The sequence below is a fragment of the Mustela erminea genome, chromosome 6 (genome assembly GCF_009829155.1).
Source record: "Mustela erminea isolate mMusErm1 chromosome 6, mMusErm1.Pri, whole genome shotgun sequence".
Lineage (NCBI taxonomy): Eukaryota > Metazoa > Chordata > Mammalia > Carnivora > Mustelidae > Mustela > Mustela erminea.
In genome coordinates this window covers 98882613-98902929 of record NC_045619.1, presented here as the reverse complement: position 1 = coordinate 98902929, position 20317 = coordinate 98882613, and the positions used below count along the sequence as shown (strand labels likewise).

The 20317-nt window shown below is 46.5% G+C and overlaps 1 protein-coding gene across 1 annotated transcript in view; it reads left to right on the top strand.

The window, feature by feature from the left end:
• The window catches only part of LOC116593606, a 56125-nt gene extending 37545 nt beyond the window's left edge, over nt 1–18580 (top strand). The window contains 3 exon segments of the mRNA XM_032347884.1: nt 14817–14874; nt 15418–15475; nt 15720–18580. Of these exon segments, the coding sequence (XP_032203775.1) occupies nt 14817–14874; nt 15418–15475; nt 15720–15933 (330 nt within the window). The 3' untranslated portion in view covers nt 15934–18580.
• Nucleotides 18581–20317: the final 1737 nt, after the last annotated feature.

The following is a 20317-nucleotide window of genomic DNA, read 5'->3' as shown; positions in this document are numbered from 1 at the left end:
AGAGTTGCTCATAGTATGTTCTTATAATAGTTTGTATTTCTTTGGTGTTAGTTGTGATCTCTCCTCTTTCATTCATGATTTTATTTATTTGGGTCCTTTCTCTTTTCTTTTTGATAAGTCGGGCCAGGGGTTTATCAATTTTATTAATTCTTTCAAAGAACCAGCTCCTAGTTTCGTTGATTTGTTCTATTGTTTTTTTGGTTTCTATTTCATTGATTTCTGCTCTGATCTTTATGATTTCTCTTCTGCTGGGCTTAGGGTTTCTTTCTTGTTCTTTCTCCAGCTCCTTTAGGTGTAGGGTTAGGTTGTGTACCTGAGACCTTTCTTGTTTCTTGAGAAAGGCTTGTACCGCTACATATTTTCCTCTCAGGACTGCCTTTGTTGTGTCCCACAGATTTTGAACCGTTGTATTTTCATTATCATTTGTTTCCATGATTTTTTTCAATTCTTCTTTAATTTCCCGGTTGACCCATTCATTCTTTAGAAGGATGCTGTTTAGTCTCCATGTATTTGGGTTCTTTCCAAACTTCCTTTTGTGGTTGAGTTCTAGCTTTAGAGCATTGTGGTCTGAAAATATGCAGGGAATGATCCCAATCTTTTGATACCGGTTGAGTCCTGATTTAGGACCGAGGATGTGATCTATTCTGGAGAATGTTCCATGTGCACTAGAGAAGAATGTGTATTCTGTTGCTTTGGGATGAAATATTCTGAATATATCTGTGATGTCCATCTGGTCCAGTGTGTCGTTTAAGGCCTTTATTTCCTTGCTGATCTTTTGCTTGGATGATCTGTCCATTTCAGTGAGGGGAGTGTTAAAGTCCCCTACTATTACTGTATTATTGTTGATGTGTTTCTTTGATTTTCTTATTAATTGGTTTATATAGTTGGCTGCTCCCACGTTGGGGGCATAGATATTTAAAATTGTTAAATCTTCTTGTTGGACAGACCCTTTGAGTATAATATAGTGTCCTTCCTCATCTCTTATTATAGTCTTTGGCTTAAAATCTAATTGATCTGATATAAGGATTGCCACTCCTGCTTTCTTCTGATGTCCATTAGCATGGTAAATTCTTTTCCACCCCCTCACTTTAAATCTGGAGGTGTCTTCGGGCTTAAAATGAGTTTCTTGGAGGCAACATATAGATGGGTTTTGTTTTTTTATCCATTCTGATACCCTGTGTCTTTTGACAGGGGCATTTAGCCCATTAACATTCAGGGTAACTATTGAGAGATATGAATTTAGTGCCATTGTATTGCCTGTAAGGTGACTGTTACTGTATATGGTCTCTGTTCCTTTCTGAACTACCACTTGTAGGCTCTCTCTTTGCTTAGAGGACCCCTTTCAATATTTCCTGTAGAGCTGGTTTGGTATTTGCAAACTCTTTCAGCTTTTGTTTGTCCTGGAAGCTTTTAATCTCTCCTTCTATTTTCAATGATAGCCTAGCTGGATATAGTATTCTTGGCTGCATGTTTTTCTCGTTTAGTGCTCTGAAAATATCATGCCAGCTCTTTCTGGCCTGCCAGGTCTCTGTGGATAAGTCAGCTGCCAATCTAATATTTTTACCATTGTATGTTACAGACTTCTTTTCCCGGGCTGCTTTCAGGATTTTCTCTTTGTCACTGAGACTTGTAAATTTTACTATTAGGTGACGGGGTGTGGGCCTATTCTTATTGATTTTGAGGGGCGTTCTCTGAACCTCCTGAATTTTGATGCTCGTTCCCTTTGCCATATTGGGGAAATTCTCCCCAATAATTCTCTCCAGTATACCTTCTGCTCCCCTCTCTCTTTCTTCTTCTTCTGGAATCCCAGTTATTCTAATGTTGTTTCGTCTTATGGTGTCACTTATCTCTCGAATTCTCCCCTCGTGGTCCAGTAGCTGTTTGTCCCTCTTTTGCTCAGCTTCTTTATTCTCTGTCATTTGGTCTTCTATATCACTAATTCTTTCTTCTGCCTCATTTATCCTAGCAGTGAGAGCCTCCATTTTTGATTGCACTTCATTAATAGCTTTTTTTATTTCAACTTGGTTAGATTTTAGTTCTTTTATTTCTCCAGAAAGGGCTTTTATATCTCTCGAGAGGGTTTCTCTAATATCTTCCATGCCTTTTTCGAGCCCGGCTAGAACCTTGAGAATTGTCATTCTGAACTCTAGATCTGACATATTACCAATGTCTGTATTGATTAGGTCCCTAGCCTTCGGTACTGCCTCTTGTTCTTTTTTTTGTGTTGAATTTTTCCGTCTTGTCATTTTGTCCAGATAAGAGTATATGAAGGGGCAAGTAAAATACTAAAAGGGTGGCAACAACCCAAGGAAAAAATGCTTTAACCAAATTAGAAGAGATCCAAAATCGTGAGGGGGGAGAAAGGGGATAAAAAGAGGTTCAAAAAGGAAGAAAGAAAAAAAAAGACAAAAGAAAAAAAAAAAAGAAAAAAGAAAAGAAAAGAATTAAAAAAAAAAAGGAAAACACCTAAGAAAAATGTAAAAAGAAAAAACATATATATTAGATAACCTAGTAAAAAATCGTTAAAAAAGAAAAAGGTAACAGTCAAAAAAAAAAAAAATTTTACCCGAAGGCGAGAAAAAAAAAAAAACAAAAAATGAAAAAGAAAAAAATTTAATTAACTGCAAGACTAAAAAAAAATCACAGGGAAAAAGCCATGAGTTCCGTGCTTGGCTTTCTCCTCCTCTGGAATTCTGCTGCTCTCCTTGGTATTGAAACCGCACTCCTTGGTAGGTGAACTTGGTCTCGGCTGGATTTCTTGTTGATCTTCTGGGGGGAGGGGCCTGTTGTAGTGATTCTCAAGTGTCTTTGCCCCAGGCGGAATTACACCGCCCTTACCCGGGGCCGGGGTGAGTAATCCGCTCGGGTTTGCTTTCAGGAGCTTTTGTTCCCTGAGAGCTTTCCGTAGAGTTCCGGAGGACGGGAATACAAATGGCGGCCTTCTGGTCTCCGGCCCGGAGGAGCCGAGAGCCCAGGGCCGCACTCCTCAGTGCGCCCTCAGAGAACAGCGCCCAGTTACTCCCGTCTGCCTGACCTCCGGCCGCGCTCCGAGCTCACCGAGCCTGCGACCGGTTCAAGGTAACACCGAGCTGTGAGCTTACTGTCGGCTCTGTCTCTGTAGCCGACTTTCCCGTTCCAATACCCGCAAGCTCTGCGACACTCAGACACCCCCGATCCTTCTGTGACCCTGCGGGACCTGAGGCCACGCTGAACCCGCGTGGGCTTCGCCCCGGTTTAGCCTCTGGAGCGATGTCCCTCAGCGGAACAGACTTTTAAAAGTCCTGATTTTGTGCACCGTTGCTCCGCCGCTTGCCGGGAGCCGGCCCCTCCCCCCGGGGTCTATCTTCCCGTCGCTTTGGATTCACTTCTCCGCCGGTCCTACCTTTCAGAAAGTGGTTGTTTTTCTGTTTCCAGAATTGCTGTTCTTCTTCTCTTCGATCTGCCGATGGATTTTCAGGTGTTTGCAATCTTTAGATAAGCTATCTAGCTGATCTCCTGCTAGCTGAAGCAGTCTCAGCCTGCTACTTCTCCGCCATCTTGACTCCTCCTCTGTATTTTTTATTTTTAATGTATTCACTATACCCAGCATGGGTCTCAAACTCACAACAGTTGGATTTGCCAACTGAGCCAGCCAGGCACCCCTGGATTTTATGTTTCGATCTTGTATCATGGAATATTCTGTATGTAAGCTCCTGTAATCTATGAGTAGAGATAGTGTTACCTTTTCCTTTCCATTTTGGATGTCTTTTATTTTATTTCTCTTGCCTGAATGTCCCGGCTGGAGCCTCCCACACAGTGTTGACTAGGAATGGCGAGAGGGGGAAGCTTTTCAGGCTACGTTCACTGACTATGATATTAGCTGCGTGTTTTCCATAAGTGCCCTTTATCGGGTTGAGGAAGTTCCCCCTCGTCCTAATGTGTTGTGTGTTTATACCATGACAGGTTTGGATTCGTTAAGGTGCTTTTTCTGCATCAGTTGATGAGTTGAACATGTGGTTTTCCTTCATCCTATTAACAGAGTCGAGATTATCCTACTGTGTTTGCATTCAGCCAATGAAACTGGAATCTGAGTCCGTCAGTTGAATGGGGATTCAGAATAAGGGTTTCATATCTTGTTTTTAAAGTTTTTCACTGTTTCTTGAGGAAATCTAAATACATCTTTAAATATCCTGGAAGAGATGTATCCGTTTTCCTTTTCCTGTTTTGACGCCAAAGGCTGATAGAAGCATATCGGGGTGACAGTGGCCAAAAGATAGCAGCATTGTGTGGTTAGCACTGCAGCAGTGGGAGAGCAGTACCAATGGACAGATAATGCAAACAAGCCGTGAAACGAAATACAAAGTGTAAGGGACAGGTCAGATACATATTAGCATTGAGTATGTAAAGATGACAGGATACAGATTAGGGTTTGACTTTGGGATTTCTGTTTTGTTTCACTGGTCTGTGTTTTTGTGCACCTTTATTGTCATAATACTATTAAAAACTTTCTAAAACATGATTTTTAGAAAATTTCTCACTCATAAAATGTTCCATACATATTAATGGATGGAAACAGTATTGAAAAGATAGACTTTTCCCCAGATTAGCTTATCTATTGTTAATAAAAATCTACTGAAATTTTAGTGGTTGATAATTACTATACTTTAATTCACCCGTGAAACTGATCATACTCATAGATTTTCAGGGTAAATCAGGTTAACATTGGAAAGGGGAGAAAGCTGGATGCAAGCATTCATGTGTTCAGCTTCGCGCTGTGTTAACAAAAAAGTAACATGAATAATAAGAAAACCTACAGATAAATATACAACTATAAAAATACTTTGACGACTTATTTTCAATCTACAAACCCATTTCAAATATTGTGGAAATATTAAAAGATGTAATTTTCTCGTTCCATTCTTGTGCCTCGAAGCCTTTCAAGTTTGTGTTTTTGAGAACACTATGCATTGAAAGTGACCTACGTTTGCTGGGTGTCCTGATACAAGGGTGTCCTAATACAAGGGTGGTGTTTTCCATTCAGTGCCTGTTTCTTGAAGGTTCACTTTAGTCCAGAGGAGTCACTGACATGTTCTGCTGCTTCTGTGCGGTCTCTGCCTGTCCCATCACTGGGCTTACCTGCCCCCCTCTGTGTGGCCAACAGTTTACGGGACCGCTGGGGATCTGTCTTCTGGGATCCTGGCTTCTCAACTGGTCCCACTGGGAAAGCCCTGGAGACCACATGATGTGGCCACAGAGTCCTACCACGGCCCAGGGTAGTGACAGGGAAGATCAAGGGCAGTGAGAACGCTTAGCACTGCTTCCCTTGGGCTCCCTGCCTCCCTCGCCGGGGATAGCACCCCACCTCAGCTCCTGGCTACCCACTCCCAGGACGCAGTGGTGGCTGCTACAAATGGGTTATAAGAGCCTTCTGCCCACATGTGACATACATGTAATCTTAGTGAGGCAGTGATGGACCAGGGAAGAAAACAGTATCTGTTAAGTAGCTCTAATGCAGAGTTCCTGACTGTCCTGCAGTGTCTGTGAGTAAATCTTTGACTCTTCATGGACTTCCACTCTTCCCATGCAAAATTGAGGGTACAGTGACGTTCTGGCTAGCCCCCACCATGGAGGAGGGAAGGGGTGCTTGTGATTTATAGACTGAAAGCACAGAAATCCCAAGGCTGATGATTTGTGGAACCAGGCCAGGTAGGAAGAAAGAAGTAAAAGAAGGAATGAAAACAGAAAGGTGAGGTGTCCTTTTCTTTCAGATAGTAACACATGTATTGAGGAATCTGAAAGGTGGCCAGGAGCTGGGGTCCAGCGGACACCGTGGACCCCTGAGCCTCACCAGAACACACAAATCTCAGTTCCATGTCAGTAATAGACACCTGCTCTGGATACGTAGTTTCCTTCCCTGCAAACAGTGCCTTTGCTAAATCTACTATCTTTGGACTTAATGGAATGCTTTACCCATTGGCATGGTGTCCCACACCGTGTTGCCCCTGGTCAAGGAATGTGTTTCATAGCAGGTGAAGGGCAGTAATGAACCCATGACGGTAGAATTCATGGTCATTCCATGCTTTCCACCGTCCGAAGCAACTGGCTTGGTAGAACAACAGAATGGCCTTTTGAAGACTCAGTTACAGAGCTGGCTGGGTGGCAATCACTTGCAGGCAAAATTTGTCCTGGGGCAACGTTCTTTAGGAGGCTGGGTATGCTCTGAATCAATGTGTTCGTATGTGATGCTCTTTCTCCCATAGTCAGGATTCACAGGTCCAGGAAGCTAGGGCTAGAAGTGGAGGGACACCTGTATTACCCTAGTGACGTCACTAGCAAATCTTTGCTCCTTGTTTCTGTGACCTCATGCCCTGCAGATCTAGACACCCTCATTCAAAGGGAAGAATGCTACCACCAGGAGACATACTGTGGGTTCCATTAAAGTGGAACTTAAGATGGCTACTCAGCTACCTTGGGCTCCTCATGCCTTTGAATAAACACATAAAGATGAGAGGTAAGGTGTTTAATGATCCTGACTATGCAGAAAGATGAGACTGTTAATCCACCGTGGAGGAAATGGAAGGCATGTCTGCAGTACGAGAGATTCCTTAGAACCACTAAGCCCTGGGACGAAGGTCAATGAAAAATGACAACTGCCCAGTCCAGGCAGGTCTACTGGTAGTCCAGAAAACTCAGGAATGAAGGGTTGGGTCCCTCCACCAGAAAAAGAATCATGACCAGCTGAGGTGCTTGTTCACAGCAAATGTAATATAACATGAGCAGCCAAAGTAGCAGTTAGAAAACCAGCTATGACTATGTGACCGTTATAGAAATAAGGACTCTTAATTCTTTTTTTCATAAGATTTTGTTCGTTTCTTTGTTCAGAGTGCAAGTGGGGGGTGGGACAGAGGCAGAGGGAGAGAGAGAATCTCCAACGGATTCCATGCTGAGCACAGAGCCCCATGTGGGGCTCAATCCCATAACCCTGACATCATGACCTGGGCCAAAACCAAGAGTTGGATGCATGACCAACTCAGCCACCCGGGCATTCCAGGACTCTAATTCTTATGAGTATTTCTTCCTTATTTTGTTATGAGTATTTTTGTGTTGGTCCATCTGTTTTCTTCCTTCTCTTGGCCTCTTATCAGAGAACATATGACATATGGAGTTTGCACCATAGTATTGAAGTTACAGGTTATCAGGGAGAAGAAGGAACATCTCCAAGGACTTTGTATCCTCTGCTAGGGAATGTATTAGTGCATTCTAAGTTGTATGTAAGATAGTTGTGTCATGATAGACAGAAGTATAACCTTGTTACTGTGTTTTTTGGAGATTAAGCGTGACTTAAAGAGACGTGTACAGGTCCTAAATTGAGAAGGGTTAATTGTGATGTTTAATTATATGTGACAAATTGTGTAGGCCAGAGGACCCAGAGAGTTGATCAAATACATGTCTGGATGTAACGGCAAAGGTATTTTTTATATGTGATTTTCACTTAAGTTTTGAAAAAAGCAGATTATGCTCCATAATGTGGGTGGGCCTTATCTAATCAGTTGAAGGCCTTAAAAGAAAAGATTGAGGTCCTGCAAGTGTGAAGGAGTTCTGCCTCCAGGCAGGATTCAGACTCAAATTGCCACATCGGCTTGGTCTGCCACCAATCTGCAGAATTCACACATGCCAGCTCTCACAGCAAATTTCTTTTAAATAAATCTCTCTTTTTCTTTGTCTCTGTCTCTCTCTTTTTCTCTCTCAGTAAACACACACATTCTAGAACCCTACTACAGAAAGTACTTCACATTTGTAATTAAGAAAATGATGAATAAAGAATGGAAGGTGGGCATCATATTTACTCAGAAATTATTGGCATGTGCCTTGGTTATTAATTATAAAAATTCTAACAGAAGTCTCTAGTAAATTCTCAAGCCCCTTCAAAGAAAGTATAGAAGAGGACTAGGCTATATATCAAAACCCAGGGGGAAAAAAGTGAAAATCCAGTACCTGCATGAAGTAGTAGGCAAAGTGATCATAAGAATAAAATTAATCAAATAAGAAACATACACAACTGCAACTAAGAAGGGATATATAACCAGACATCAACAAAACATGAGCATAGGATTTGCTTCTGGAGGCAGTGGAGCCAGTTTCTCCAAACTCTGAGCAAGCCAGTTTGATCCTCCGGTAGAGAGCTACCCGCCGAAGAGCTCAGCCATGGTTTTCTTTCTTTCGGGGAGTTGCTGATAGATCATCTGTCACACACTCAGCATAAGCCTGAGCATAAAGAAGAGCAGCGTCAGCCACAATTATGATTCTTAAGAATAACTCTCACCCCCAAGCTAGCGCAGTGTCCTCTCACGGAGAAGAGCCTGATTAGGAAGCTCAGAAGCCAGGTGACTCACGTTGGAATTCACACCGGCTCCAGGGCGCATGGCTCTGGGGTCAGCTGTTCCTGGGACGGATTGGGAGATCTGACTAGCTCCCTGATCAGCGTAAGAAGTGGGTCAGATTGAGCAGGGTGGAGATGCATAACAAAGAAATAAACATGGACACTTGTGGCTGGCTGATACTCAACCTGGATGGCTTAGTGGGTTAAGGGCCTGACTCCTGATTTCAGCTCAGGTCAGGATCTCAGGGTTAGCTGGGCTAACCAGCACTTAGCAGGGAGTTGGTTGCAGATATCCTCTCTCTCTCTCTTTCTCTCTCTCTGCTCCTCCCCCCTCTTGTGCTTTCTATCACTCTCTCTCAAATAAATATATAATTTTTTTAAAAAAGAACGATGAGAGGCTGCAGAGTTAAACAAAGTGAAAGACCAGTGAGTCATCATGACATCTCAGATTTCAAAATGATAATGAAGAATGTGGAGAACAACTCATTCTCCAAAACATGCCAAACTCGGGGGGTGGGGGGGGTCTGTCGCCTTTAAAAAATGTTCCCTTGGAAAGTATTTCCAAGGACATCTTCTCTTACCCACTCATTTTGGGTTTCTTCTGAATATTTATGGCACAGGTATGGAGTGAATGCTGTTACATAGAGCATGAACATGGTAACAGGCAGGAGGAATGAACCTGGCATCAGAGAATGTGTTGGTAAGGCAATGTCTGGTGCTTCAGGATTTCTGGGCAACAGGATTGGATGTCAATTTGTCTGTGACCGTGATGGTGTCTGTGGGGTGCTGTCTACTAATGGACACGATTCAGGGGCCAGGCTGTGGACTATGGCTTATCTTCCTGGGTCTGTTTAGAGAGAGGGCGAGAGCTCAGAATTGTTAAGTAAATTGTACATTTTTATTAAAGCAATAATTTTTGAAGAGTTTAAATACTATTTTCCATTTCGGATGTTATGTACCACCTGAAGGGACAGTCAGCACTTAGCATCGTGGGAAACCTCGGGGTGACCCATGGGTTTATGCTGTTGAATAAAGCTGCAAGAACCTCTAGAAGCTACAGTGAAGCACACATTTGCTCAAAATAATTTTTTAAGTGAAACTGTATTAGGAACCAGTTTCAGTCCCTTTCTGGCTCACATTGCCCATTTTTAAAAAGGGTTAGAGGCAATGTAGCCACAGCACGGATTTATCCATTTCCACACCAGCCCTGGGAAAACTCACACTCTGCGTTCTTTGTTCTCCAGAGAAGGACGAGCCCCACTGTGATCCACAAAGTGTGACCACACAGCATTCCCATACTTCCGTGTAACAAATGGCGCAGGTGGAAATACACGTGGCCAGCCATTTCGGGCAAGTGACTGTAGCTGGGGTCACTGGGACTAGGGAGTTAGTCAAGTCTGCCCACAGAAGTGCATTTTAAAGGAAACTTGCTGTAATGGGATGTAAACATCGGCAGAGAGAGGAGCCCTGGCGACGTCCTACTCCTGCCCCCTACAAATACCAGTGACTGTCTCGCTGTCAAGAAGAGCCATGCATCATTTGTTTTCTCGTAAATGGCAGAATCAGAATCTACAACTGCCTTGGTGTAATAGAAGAGGTCTTACCAGCTTGACATTCAGCATGATCCAATGTCCTAGTAAAGCCTACTTCAGGTTCACTTGAACTTACTTGGACTTCTGAGGATCCAAGAAGCTAATTAGTACCATTTCATAAAAATTCCCTAATGGGGGGTCAGGGCTCGGATGGTTAAGTGTCGGCCTCTGTCTGATCTTCAGATCCTGGGACCCAGCCCTGTGTTGGGATCCCACCTCATTGGGAAGTCTGTTTCTGCCTCCCCTTCTACCTGTCCCCCCCTGTTTGTACTCTCTCTCTCTCTCTCTGTCTCTCTCTCTCTCTCTCTCTCTCAACTGAATAAATAAAAAAATCTCCCAACATCATATCTAGGGAGGTACTGTCACTTCTTTGTCAATTAAAGATGACAATAACTCAAATTGTTGAAACTTTTGTGCATATCCCACTTTGATTCTGGGATAATTTGGTAGGTTGTCTTCATCATGTTGATGGTTTCCTTTTCTGTGCACCATAATTTTCAGTGCTCTGAGAACATGCACGTAAGCCCATTTTTAAAATTCAGTAGCTCCTCCTGGAATATTCTGGAGTGGATGACCACTACTCACACCTCACCAGCCCATATGAGAGCACCTGTGATCCTGCTCCTTCCCCAGCATCATTTTTTAGCTTAGCCAATCTGATGATTGAAATGCATTTTCATATCCTCCAGTGTGTTCAGCTTGCTCTGTTGCTGGAAGACTCAGGTAGTCGGCAAAGTGGTTGCAACTTAACTAATCCTAGCAAGCTAAAAGGCTAGAGATCATATGCAGCAGACGTATCCTCTGTGTAGTGAAAGGGACCACAAAAATCCTTCAGGTCTCACTGAACTGGCTTTATTTACCAAAATATTTATATTGGACTTAAACTCCTTCTCTAGATACTAACATAAATATTAAGAAGGTTTCACTGTAAGCCTGGGAGAAATACAGAACCATTTGGAAGTTCTTATCCATTTCAGGGAATGTTCTATAATCTGGGGCTTGTGTCTGTCCTGTCCAGAGTTTGGGCAGGCCCTCAGCTGACCTTCCTGGATTTGAATAAATGACACAGAGGCACAAATGTGCTCAGTGCTACAATCTGGGCTATTGGTGAGCACTCCCAGGTAAAACATTTCTCAAACCTTGGCATTCATCACAGAAAAGGCAGGGTGGTACACCCTGTGTTCTATCATTGGAGATTTTATAATGTATCAGATGAAGCACAAGGAAGAGGAAAAGAGGAGTGGAATCCATCTCTGTGAGCATCACTGTCATTACAGGCATGTAATAGTGTACTTCAGATGTCTGCCCAGCGTAAATACATGGAAACATTGTGCTTTTCTTACAGAAAGGTACATATTACACATAAGTATGTAGATCGGTGTTTATAACTAAACAAGCAAAATGCACCAAACCTGAAAGCCCCATCTAAATTTCTTCAAAAGCTGCTATATATCTCAAATGTTTACTTTTCCCCATGTTTCATTTATGAAAAGCTCCTTTTTCTCTGTCACTTGGCAAGCTCAGGGCTTGATAGCCTGCAGGTCCCTGGCCTAAATTCAAATACATTTTCACCACCTCTTCTTTGCTTTAATAAAATCCATCCACAAGTGTGAGGCCTGGTCTGATCTGTTTTCTGTGGAGTCACGGTCACCTTGCTCCACCAGTCTGGGTGGTGGGTCAGCCAGACTCAGGTCCTGCTGCCTGGCACAGTCAGAATGCAGCCCGCTAACAACCACAGCCCAATACCTTCATTTACTGCTGAAAACCTCCAGCCAGGAGGAAACAAGTGCCATCTGCTAAGAATCACAGGTCTGCATTTTGTTCTTTTAGGTTTGGGAACCATCAGAAAGTGATCTTAGTTGGACTCAGCTTGTCATAAACAGGGAATTGGGGAGGTTTCAAAACTGAAAGTCACACTGGGATTTTTACAGTCTTGGCAACAAAGACCCCTGCGGGGCACAAAGCATCTTACAATCGGTTTTTCTCCTCCCTTCCTGTTGGCTGTTTTATTTTTGCTATGTCTAATTTTATTTCCAAAGTGGTTCTTTACATTTTCGTGTATCTTAGTATTTAAAAGCTACAAGCTGACACTTATGAATTATATGGAAGATGTAAGGAATAAGGAAAAGAAACCCGTACACATCCCAACCTTTCTAAGAAATGCGGTATCATCCACATCTTTGGAGTCATGTGTACATCCCTCTCCCTGTCCATCAGTCCTATTTGCTATTCTCTGTGTTTTCTTTATATTTTTACCGAAGTAAATACATTGCTAGTTCGTATTTGATTTTGTATAGTTTTGAAACTGGAACAAACACAACCATCCTGCACAATTTTTCTGCAGGTCGCTTTTATTTCTTCCTCGGTAGCATGTCTACGTAGTTTACACTTACAGTGTTTTGCTGTAGTTCACTGTAACTTGAGCAGGATACTGCAGAGCACATACCTTCCACTCGATGGGACTGGGTTGGTCTCCATTTTTTATTTCTACAAAATGGCAGGTTTTCTCTAGCTCTAGCAGCAGAGTCACTCTTTGAAAAGGCCTGCTCTCTTCAGCCTAGACCAGGTCATGGTGAAGCATTTTCCAATGCAATGGCTCTAACTCACAGCCCCACCACAGTCAGAGCCCATGGGCACAGGCATGACATCACACAGGCAGCTTTCCGTGATGTCAGCAAAACACTCCATACCCAAGACATTCGCACAACTGAAGCTACTTTCTAGACCCTGATGTGAATGTTGAGAAACTTGGGCTCTCGGGTAGTAGTTCGCTGCAAGCCTGGGAGAAATGCGGACTCATTTGGAAGTTCTTACCTACTTAAAGAAGTGTTTTCAGAAAGAAAGGAGAAATGGGGAGGAAGACAGAATATTTGTAGAAATAATGGCTGAAATCTTATCAAATTTGATGGAAATCCTTAATTATAGAGTCAGTATTTACCTGCAGTAAAATAAAAACAAGCAAATCTGCTCTTACATACATCACAGTCACACCATGGAAAAACAAGGGAGAAATTTTGAAATTGCAAGACAAAAACGTCCCTTCATATACAGAGGACCACATTAGGTTAACCACTGACTTCCAGTCATAACCAGTTGGGGAAAGGCCCTGAAATGACACTAGTAAAAAAGCTGAAAGAGAAAAACTTGTCCAGGTGCCTGGGTGGCTCATTCTGTGGGGCAACGACTCTTCATTTCAGCTCAGGTCATGATCTCAGGGTCCTGGGATCAAGCCCCATGTCAGGCGCCCTGCTCAGTGGGGGGTCTCTTTCCCTATCCCTCTACTCCTCCCCCTGCTCATGCACACACACACACACACACACACACTCTCTCTCTCTCAAATAAGTAAATCTTTTTTAAAAAATTGTCAACCCAGAATTCCATACCTGGCAAATCTGTCTTTCAAAAATGAAGGCAAAATAAACATATTCCCAGATACACAAATTTAACAAGAATTACTAAAGGAAAGCTTTGAACCGAAAAAAAGCAAAATCAAAACAAAATGAAAACATGATTCCAAGATTTGAAAATGCTGGATTTGTTAAGGAATTTGCATGAGCATGTGCATGTGCGCCTATACAGAATGTCGTGAAAGTGTTTCTGCAGTTTACTCTCTGCTCATCTCAGGAGGAAAAATACTACAAAGGGCTGAGAAACATACGTGGGCGGATTAACTATTTCACTTTGTTTTGTACTTCCTTAGCTTGGTAAATTTTGAATAATCATTAATTTTCTAAGTCTCTCTAGCTGAAGTTAGTGAAGATTAATTGAAATAAAACATCTTAAGATGTTTTCAAAATGCATATGGCTAAAGAAGCACAAAAGAAATTTGAGCTTCCTTTGTACTAGGGTGATGCAAGGCAAGAACATAATATCTGGGGAGACTGGAGCTGCAGACAGAGGACAAAAGTTCCTGGGAATTAACCAAAATTCCAAGGGCAACTCCAGATTTTTAAAACCTATGAAGCTCATGGAGCGCAACTGGAGATCTCAAGGGGAACAGGTATTCTCTGAGCGCCACGCAGGATGAAAGGCCAATTGACAAGGCTCTGTCTATAGCATGGTGAGCAGGTAGGAGTGTCAGGCCTGGGAGGGTGGAGGGATGACGGAGCTTCAGGGCTGGTGGTGGAGAGGGGATGTGATCCAGCTTCTTGTGTCCTTACCTGCCCTCAAGGGCCCTTTGTGACTTCATCACAGCTCTGTGATGTGGGTGTGGGGTTTGTGTCTGCACCTCTACACCCAGGGCTCAGTTGCCTGAGGGCAGCAATGCGATGCTACACTGATGCTTTACAAAGGAAAGAGATGGAGAATTATCTCTTTCCTCAGAAATTATTTACGGATGGTTGGCTGAGCTCCAGTCCCACTTCCTGGGCAAATTAAAGCCATTCTTGCCTTCATATGTGGACTGGGGCACTTCTTCCTATTACTTTCCTATTTGCAGCCTGATATGTCCTCACCACCATGCAAGAAATACAGGAGGAACAGGAAGGTAAAGAACCCTTGGTCCAGACCCAGAAGAGTGTGATTCTATCTTCCTTTCTATTATTATTTCCACTTTTCTTAGTCAATGGAGAGACTTCTGAGGTGGGAAAGAATAGAATGTGTATTCTCAGGAGATAGTAGACCACCATCTATCCAGGACAAGCCAGACTGGGGAGGGGTTATAAGGACATGAGGATTTCTCCCTGAAGATCTTAGGCCGGAGTCCAGGTGTGGTGGAGGGGTCCAGGACAGCATCCCAAACACAGTGACCGGTGGCCGAGGACTGGAGGTTAAGAGCTGCCCCTCTAGTGGAGGTCAGGCCCCGAGCACTGGGTCTCCTGCTATGGGGGCGGGGGTCCCAGCCTCCCCGTGTTCTCTTATCTCAGTACCAAGGGAAGCTATGGAGAAGGAACAAGAAAAGGAAGAAAAACCAGACTCTGGAAGGTGAGCATCTGCCACTCACCCCTTTGTGCCCAGTTACACTGAACCCCCGCTCCTAGGGCTCAGCCCCACTCTCTCTAGGACATGAGGACCTGAGCTCCTCCCTCAGGAAACAGCACTGCATGGGAGGTGGGGGTCTCCCAGGAGGAAGAGGGCAACCTGGAGGTTTCCCAGATTCTGGGCCACAGCAAAGCCCAGAGGGGCTGGAAATGGGTGTCGCCCAACAGGGGTCCCAAGGCCTGGACTTGGGGCGGGACCTCCTGCTCCCGTTGTGGACAAGCTGTTCAACTCTGCTCACCTTCCTCTGTGAGGCCACGTGGTCCTTCCTCGCCCAGCAATGTCATGAACGAGGAGGCACTTTGGAAAAGACGAAGTGGTTCCCACCATGAATCCTGTAATCACCGTGTGGGCACGTGGCCTTGGACAGTGCTGTTTGGGGCTACTGAGTCCAGTCCCCTAAAGTCTCCCCTAAAGGGACATTGTACCCAGCCTCCTGTAAGACACCTGGGCCCTGCCTTCCACTGTGACCTGGTCTCCTGTTTCCAGTTTTCAGAGAGTTCCTGCAAGATTTAGAAGAGGTTCATGACCTGTTCCTTCTGCAAAGGTAAAGAATCTGTCCCCTTCTACCCTGGGTGGACCTCCCCGAGTCTATGGTGTGACCCCCGGGCTGCAAGGGAATGGCCTCTGGGGCTGTTCATGGGGGCTGTGGCGACAGACTGTAACCAAAGCCCTGGGCTGAGGGACAGCAGGAGCATTGTGGGACTTAGGTGTGGGGGGGTGTAAGACTGTGGGGACCGCTCCTGGCCCCAGCTGCTGCAGTAGCAGCTCACAATTCCTGTCTCTTGCAGCCACCTGGCAAGGCTCTCTGACCCAGGGGCTTTCACCAGTTCTTACGGCAAGCAGTCCCTGGACAGGTGCACTGAGGACTGTCAGTTGGAGCCCGTCAGCCATGCAGGGAGCCTGTGGAAGATGCTTCTCCCGCCATGGCCTCATCACCTGCCCATGCTCCACCGACGGGGCCCTCTTGGCCTCCTGCTTCCACCCTGCCAGCAGGACCAATGACCTCAATTTCTGTGGGTTTACACTCCTCCCTGACTACTTGCTGGCTAGCAGAGCCTTTCCTCCGCCTGGATGGCTTTCACACCAGCCACTTGCTCTTCCCCCTTCCCCGCCATGTCTCCGTTCTTCGGAGGCCTCTCCTTGGCCCCAGAGCAGCCGGACTCTCCTTTGACTCTCCCTCAGTGAGACTCAAGGGCAGCCCCTCCGTGCCGTATCCCACAGAGCTCAGCTCCACACACACCTTGGTCAGCTGACAGGACAGCTTCTCCTGTTCCAGCCATCTTGGGTGTGGGCCGCTCGCACTGCCCCATTTTGTCCCTGTCCTGGTGGCAGGCGGCTGCGAAAGCCTGGAGCCTGTGCACCTCAACACACTTGGAGTCCCATCAAGCGCCTCTGTCCCATGGCCCACCAGAGGCCTTGTTCTGGGGAGACCCCACACAGACACACACAGGTTTTGAATGTTGGCAGTTGACATGTAAGACTGTGTCTTCTGGGCTAGGGAGCCACAGGGAGAGACTAGATTCCCACCCACTCCCATCAGCCCAGACTTCCAGAAGTATTTGGAGATACTAATGCCAAGAGAACACAACTGAAGTTTTGGAAGGAGAAGGAAAAGAAGGAAAGGTCAAACTACCAGCTGACCTCTTTTGGGAGAATGTTGGAAGTCCCCAGGTGACAGGCAGGGCACCATGGTTTGCCATCCTTCTGGAGCATGAGGGACAAAGCAAAATAGCTGCTTGGTCCTGAGAAACCCCCACATCCCAAGATTCCAGGGGACAATTTGGAGCAGAAATGCAGCCAGCTCTTCTGGGGTGTCCCCTTTCTGCACAGCGAGTCCCTGGTGGCCACTGTCAGGGTGACTGATACTCAGTTGGAGTTCCTGTCCATCATATTCAATGAGCTCTCTCATGCCTTGCTGCTCCAGATTCAGGCCATTGTGGCTCCCCACCTCTCACTGACCCAGGACATACATGACAATTCGGCCCCGCCCCAATCCTTGACTCTGAGCTTGTCCCTGTCCTAGTCCCTGTGTCTGGCTAGGCCCCAGCCCCTGCCCGCACCCCCCTCCCCCATCAGCCCCAGCCACTCCCTCTGGACCAGGCCCAGCTCTGGCCTCTAGCTCAGTCCCATCCCAGGCTCGCCTTGCACCCTTTGTCCCTGTGGGACCGCCTTCTCTGCCACTGGAGATGGGAACTTGTGAGGTGTCTTGCCCTGTAGCCCAGAAGATACAGTCTTTACATGTCAACTGCCATTCAAAACCTGGAATGTCACTTTCTAAAGAAGCAACTAGAAAGCAGCAAGGTGCCCGCTGTGGTGAAAAAATCTCAGGAAGTCTTTTTAGCCCAGGTCCTCCAGACCTTCCCCAGGGTGGCCATGCCCCTAAAGGCCAAGGGTCCATCTCTGTGCCTCTTGGGGACTTGATGGATTCTGCACTCTGGGGGCAACTGGAGTGGCACCTTTGAAAGAGGTTCATGAAGCAAGAAAGGGGCCCGCCTCACGGGATCCAGCTATCCCTGAAGACACAGCCTCATCACAAGTTCCAGAAGGTGCCTCAGACACACGGCTGGCACAGTCCCACGTCCGAATCTGAGTCTATGGATGGAAGCTGCCAGGCCACACAGAAGACTGGGTCCAAGTAGCCAGGAAGGATCATGCCAGGAAAAAGCCTGGGCAAGGATTCAAGATCCCGTGCAGGGAGGATCTGGAAAGATCTACCTGGGTGCAATGATCTCTCCAGGGAAGGCTCCAGGAATAAATCCTGAGAAGTCAGACACAGACCTGAAGCCCTCCACAAGCAGCGCAGATGAGAATCGCCTAGAGAGGGATCTGAGAGCTCATTTCAGGAAGTTGGGGCAGTTCAGAGAGGGTTGGATCCCGTTGGATGTTCGTCCTTCCCAGCTCACTGCCCACCACTTCTTTTACCTTCCCGGAAACCTAGAAAGCCAGCACTTTCCAAGGGTTGGGAACCCTGCATGACCACCTCCCAGGATTTTTCCATCCTCAGCCCATACACTCAGTGGATGCTAGAAGCACATATCATAAGGCTCAGGGTGAAGCACCAGTGGGGCCTCCCCCTCAAGGTTCTCAAGCCTATAAACCTCTTCAAGTTGAAGAAGGGCTTCTTCCTCTCCCGGTCCTCCCCTCCCTGCTCAGCCACCTGTGTATCCAACGCCAACTTTGGGCCTAAGTTCAGGGGAAATCCTCCTCAGTCCTATCAAGGAGTGGTGATGAAGAATCTTATTCCACTTGGTGGTCCTCAGCCTACGTGTGAGGAAGTCCATCAGGCTCTGGCAGGGAACTCACTGGTAGCCCTCCAACTGGACAGGGGGGCAGGCCACCTTCTTGAACTTTCACATACAGCTTTGTGGGCAGCATCTGGCACAGTGAGACTGCCTCGAGGACTCTTACGAACAGCACCTTGGCGTCAAGTCCAAGTCCAGGAACAGCTACGAAGGAGCAGGGAGGGTTAATAGGGGTCGGGTCTCATGGGACGTGACAGTGCTAGAGCTCAACTTAACGTCCCAGGATTTGAGTGCCAAAGAGCCTGGGAGGCTGGGAAGATTGAAGAGACCCCTGCCTGGGGAGTCACCTTATAACCCTGTGTGCTGACCAACAACCAAGGCCTCCATGGCGAGCTGAGATCAGGGTCTTCAGGGAAAAGTGACAACCCCCTGCAGCTTATAAGAGTTGTTTGCCTGAGACCCAGAAGAGCTACTGCTTGAGGCACGGCATAGGGAATTGGAGCCCTGGAAGTTGATGGGGTCAGAGAATTGGCCTCGTGATGCCACCCTCACCATGTGCTCCTTCAAGACTGAAACTGGAGTCCTTCTTCAGGACTCTGCCACTGAGAGTCTCCTTCAAGACTATCAGTCCAATGTGTTCCTTGCTGCCAACGTCTTGGCTTCTCAGGAATCTGTCTGGCTTCCAGAGCGGGTCCAATGAAAACACATCTACTTCCCAGGTGCTGCATGGCCAAAGATCCTATGGCCAGAGCCCCCACAGGCAGCCAGGACCCCTGGGACTGTGGCACCAATGTAAGAGCCTGTGCAGGTCATGCATTCCCCCCCTCCCCTGGCGAGGAGAGAGCGAGCTCCAGGAGGTCCCCCTTGAGAGAGCCTGCAAAAGAGTTGTCATAACTGATGGTCCTCCAGATCAGTGAGGTGAGACAACGCATCCAGAGCAAGGAGTCAGCAGAGGCCTCAGGAAGCAAGATCTGTGAGATCTTGCTGAAGAAGGAGTAAGGCTCCTCCAGAAAACTACTTCAGGAGAAGGATGAAACACTTGCTACAGTGGTTCTTTCTCAGTAGAGGAAAAGACTGGAAGACTCCCTTCAAAAGGGCAAGGCTTCATCATCCCAGGGCCAGGGACAAGTCCTGTGCAGGTCAGCCATAGACATCGCTTCTGCTGAGTCTCATGTGGTTGTAACCGCTGTGGGGCCCATCCTAGAGGAGAAAATGGTGCCTCACCAGGGGCTCAGGGCCCCGGTATTCAGCTGGTGCAAAAACGATCTCCAGGCTTTGGCAGACCTCAATGTCTGCTACCACAGGGTCCTCTCCTACCAATAGAAGAGAAGAGATGAGGGAGACAGCCAGGACACAGGGCATCCCCAGGAACCGCAGCTATGCCAACAAGACCGAGTTAATCAGGTGGCCCTTCCCCACCAGTGTGCTGGAGTGCCCAGGCAGTCCCTGCCAGTACAGGTCCCTGCTGCTGAGCCCTTCAGGCTGTACCCAGCACTCCCACTGCCCCAGGCACTGCCTCCTTCAAAGATACATCTCATCTGGCCAGCCACTGTGTGCTGCTCACACCTTTCTTGGGAGGACAACTTTTCTCCAAGGAAAAATGCAAACGATGCAAAGAAAAACTCTTTTTTCTCACAGCACATTGTCTATGGGCTAATGCTTTCTCCATGACACAATTATTTTTGCTTCCGTAAAATGTGTGTGTGTGTGTTGTTTTTCCTCATGAGTGTTGCTGGTCTCTATGTGTGCCCTGCTGTAGTGGGAGGGAAGGATTCAGGTCCGCTCTCCCTGAGGACCTGCTTTGGCTTCCAGAATAAAGGGGGCCTTGGAGGATGGGTGACCTAGCGGTCCACATCTGCCCCCTTCCTCGCTTTCCTTTTCTTTCCACAACAAGGTGAACAAGACCCAGACCAGGACCTTGCCCTGCCCATCCTCTCCTGCTTTCCCTCCACCTGGAATTTGTGTGGCTGTAACAGGGAGGATCTGCCAAGGCAGAAATCCTGCTCAGTCTCCAGGAAGACGGAGACCTAGGTCAGAGTGGGGTCCGCAGCTGGGAGGCAGAAGGCTGGCCTTGCGGGAGAGGTGAGAAATCCTGCCCCCTGCTCCTGCAGGGAGTACAAGACAGCTACCCCAGGAGCCTTCTC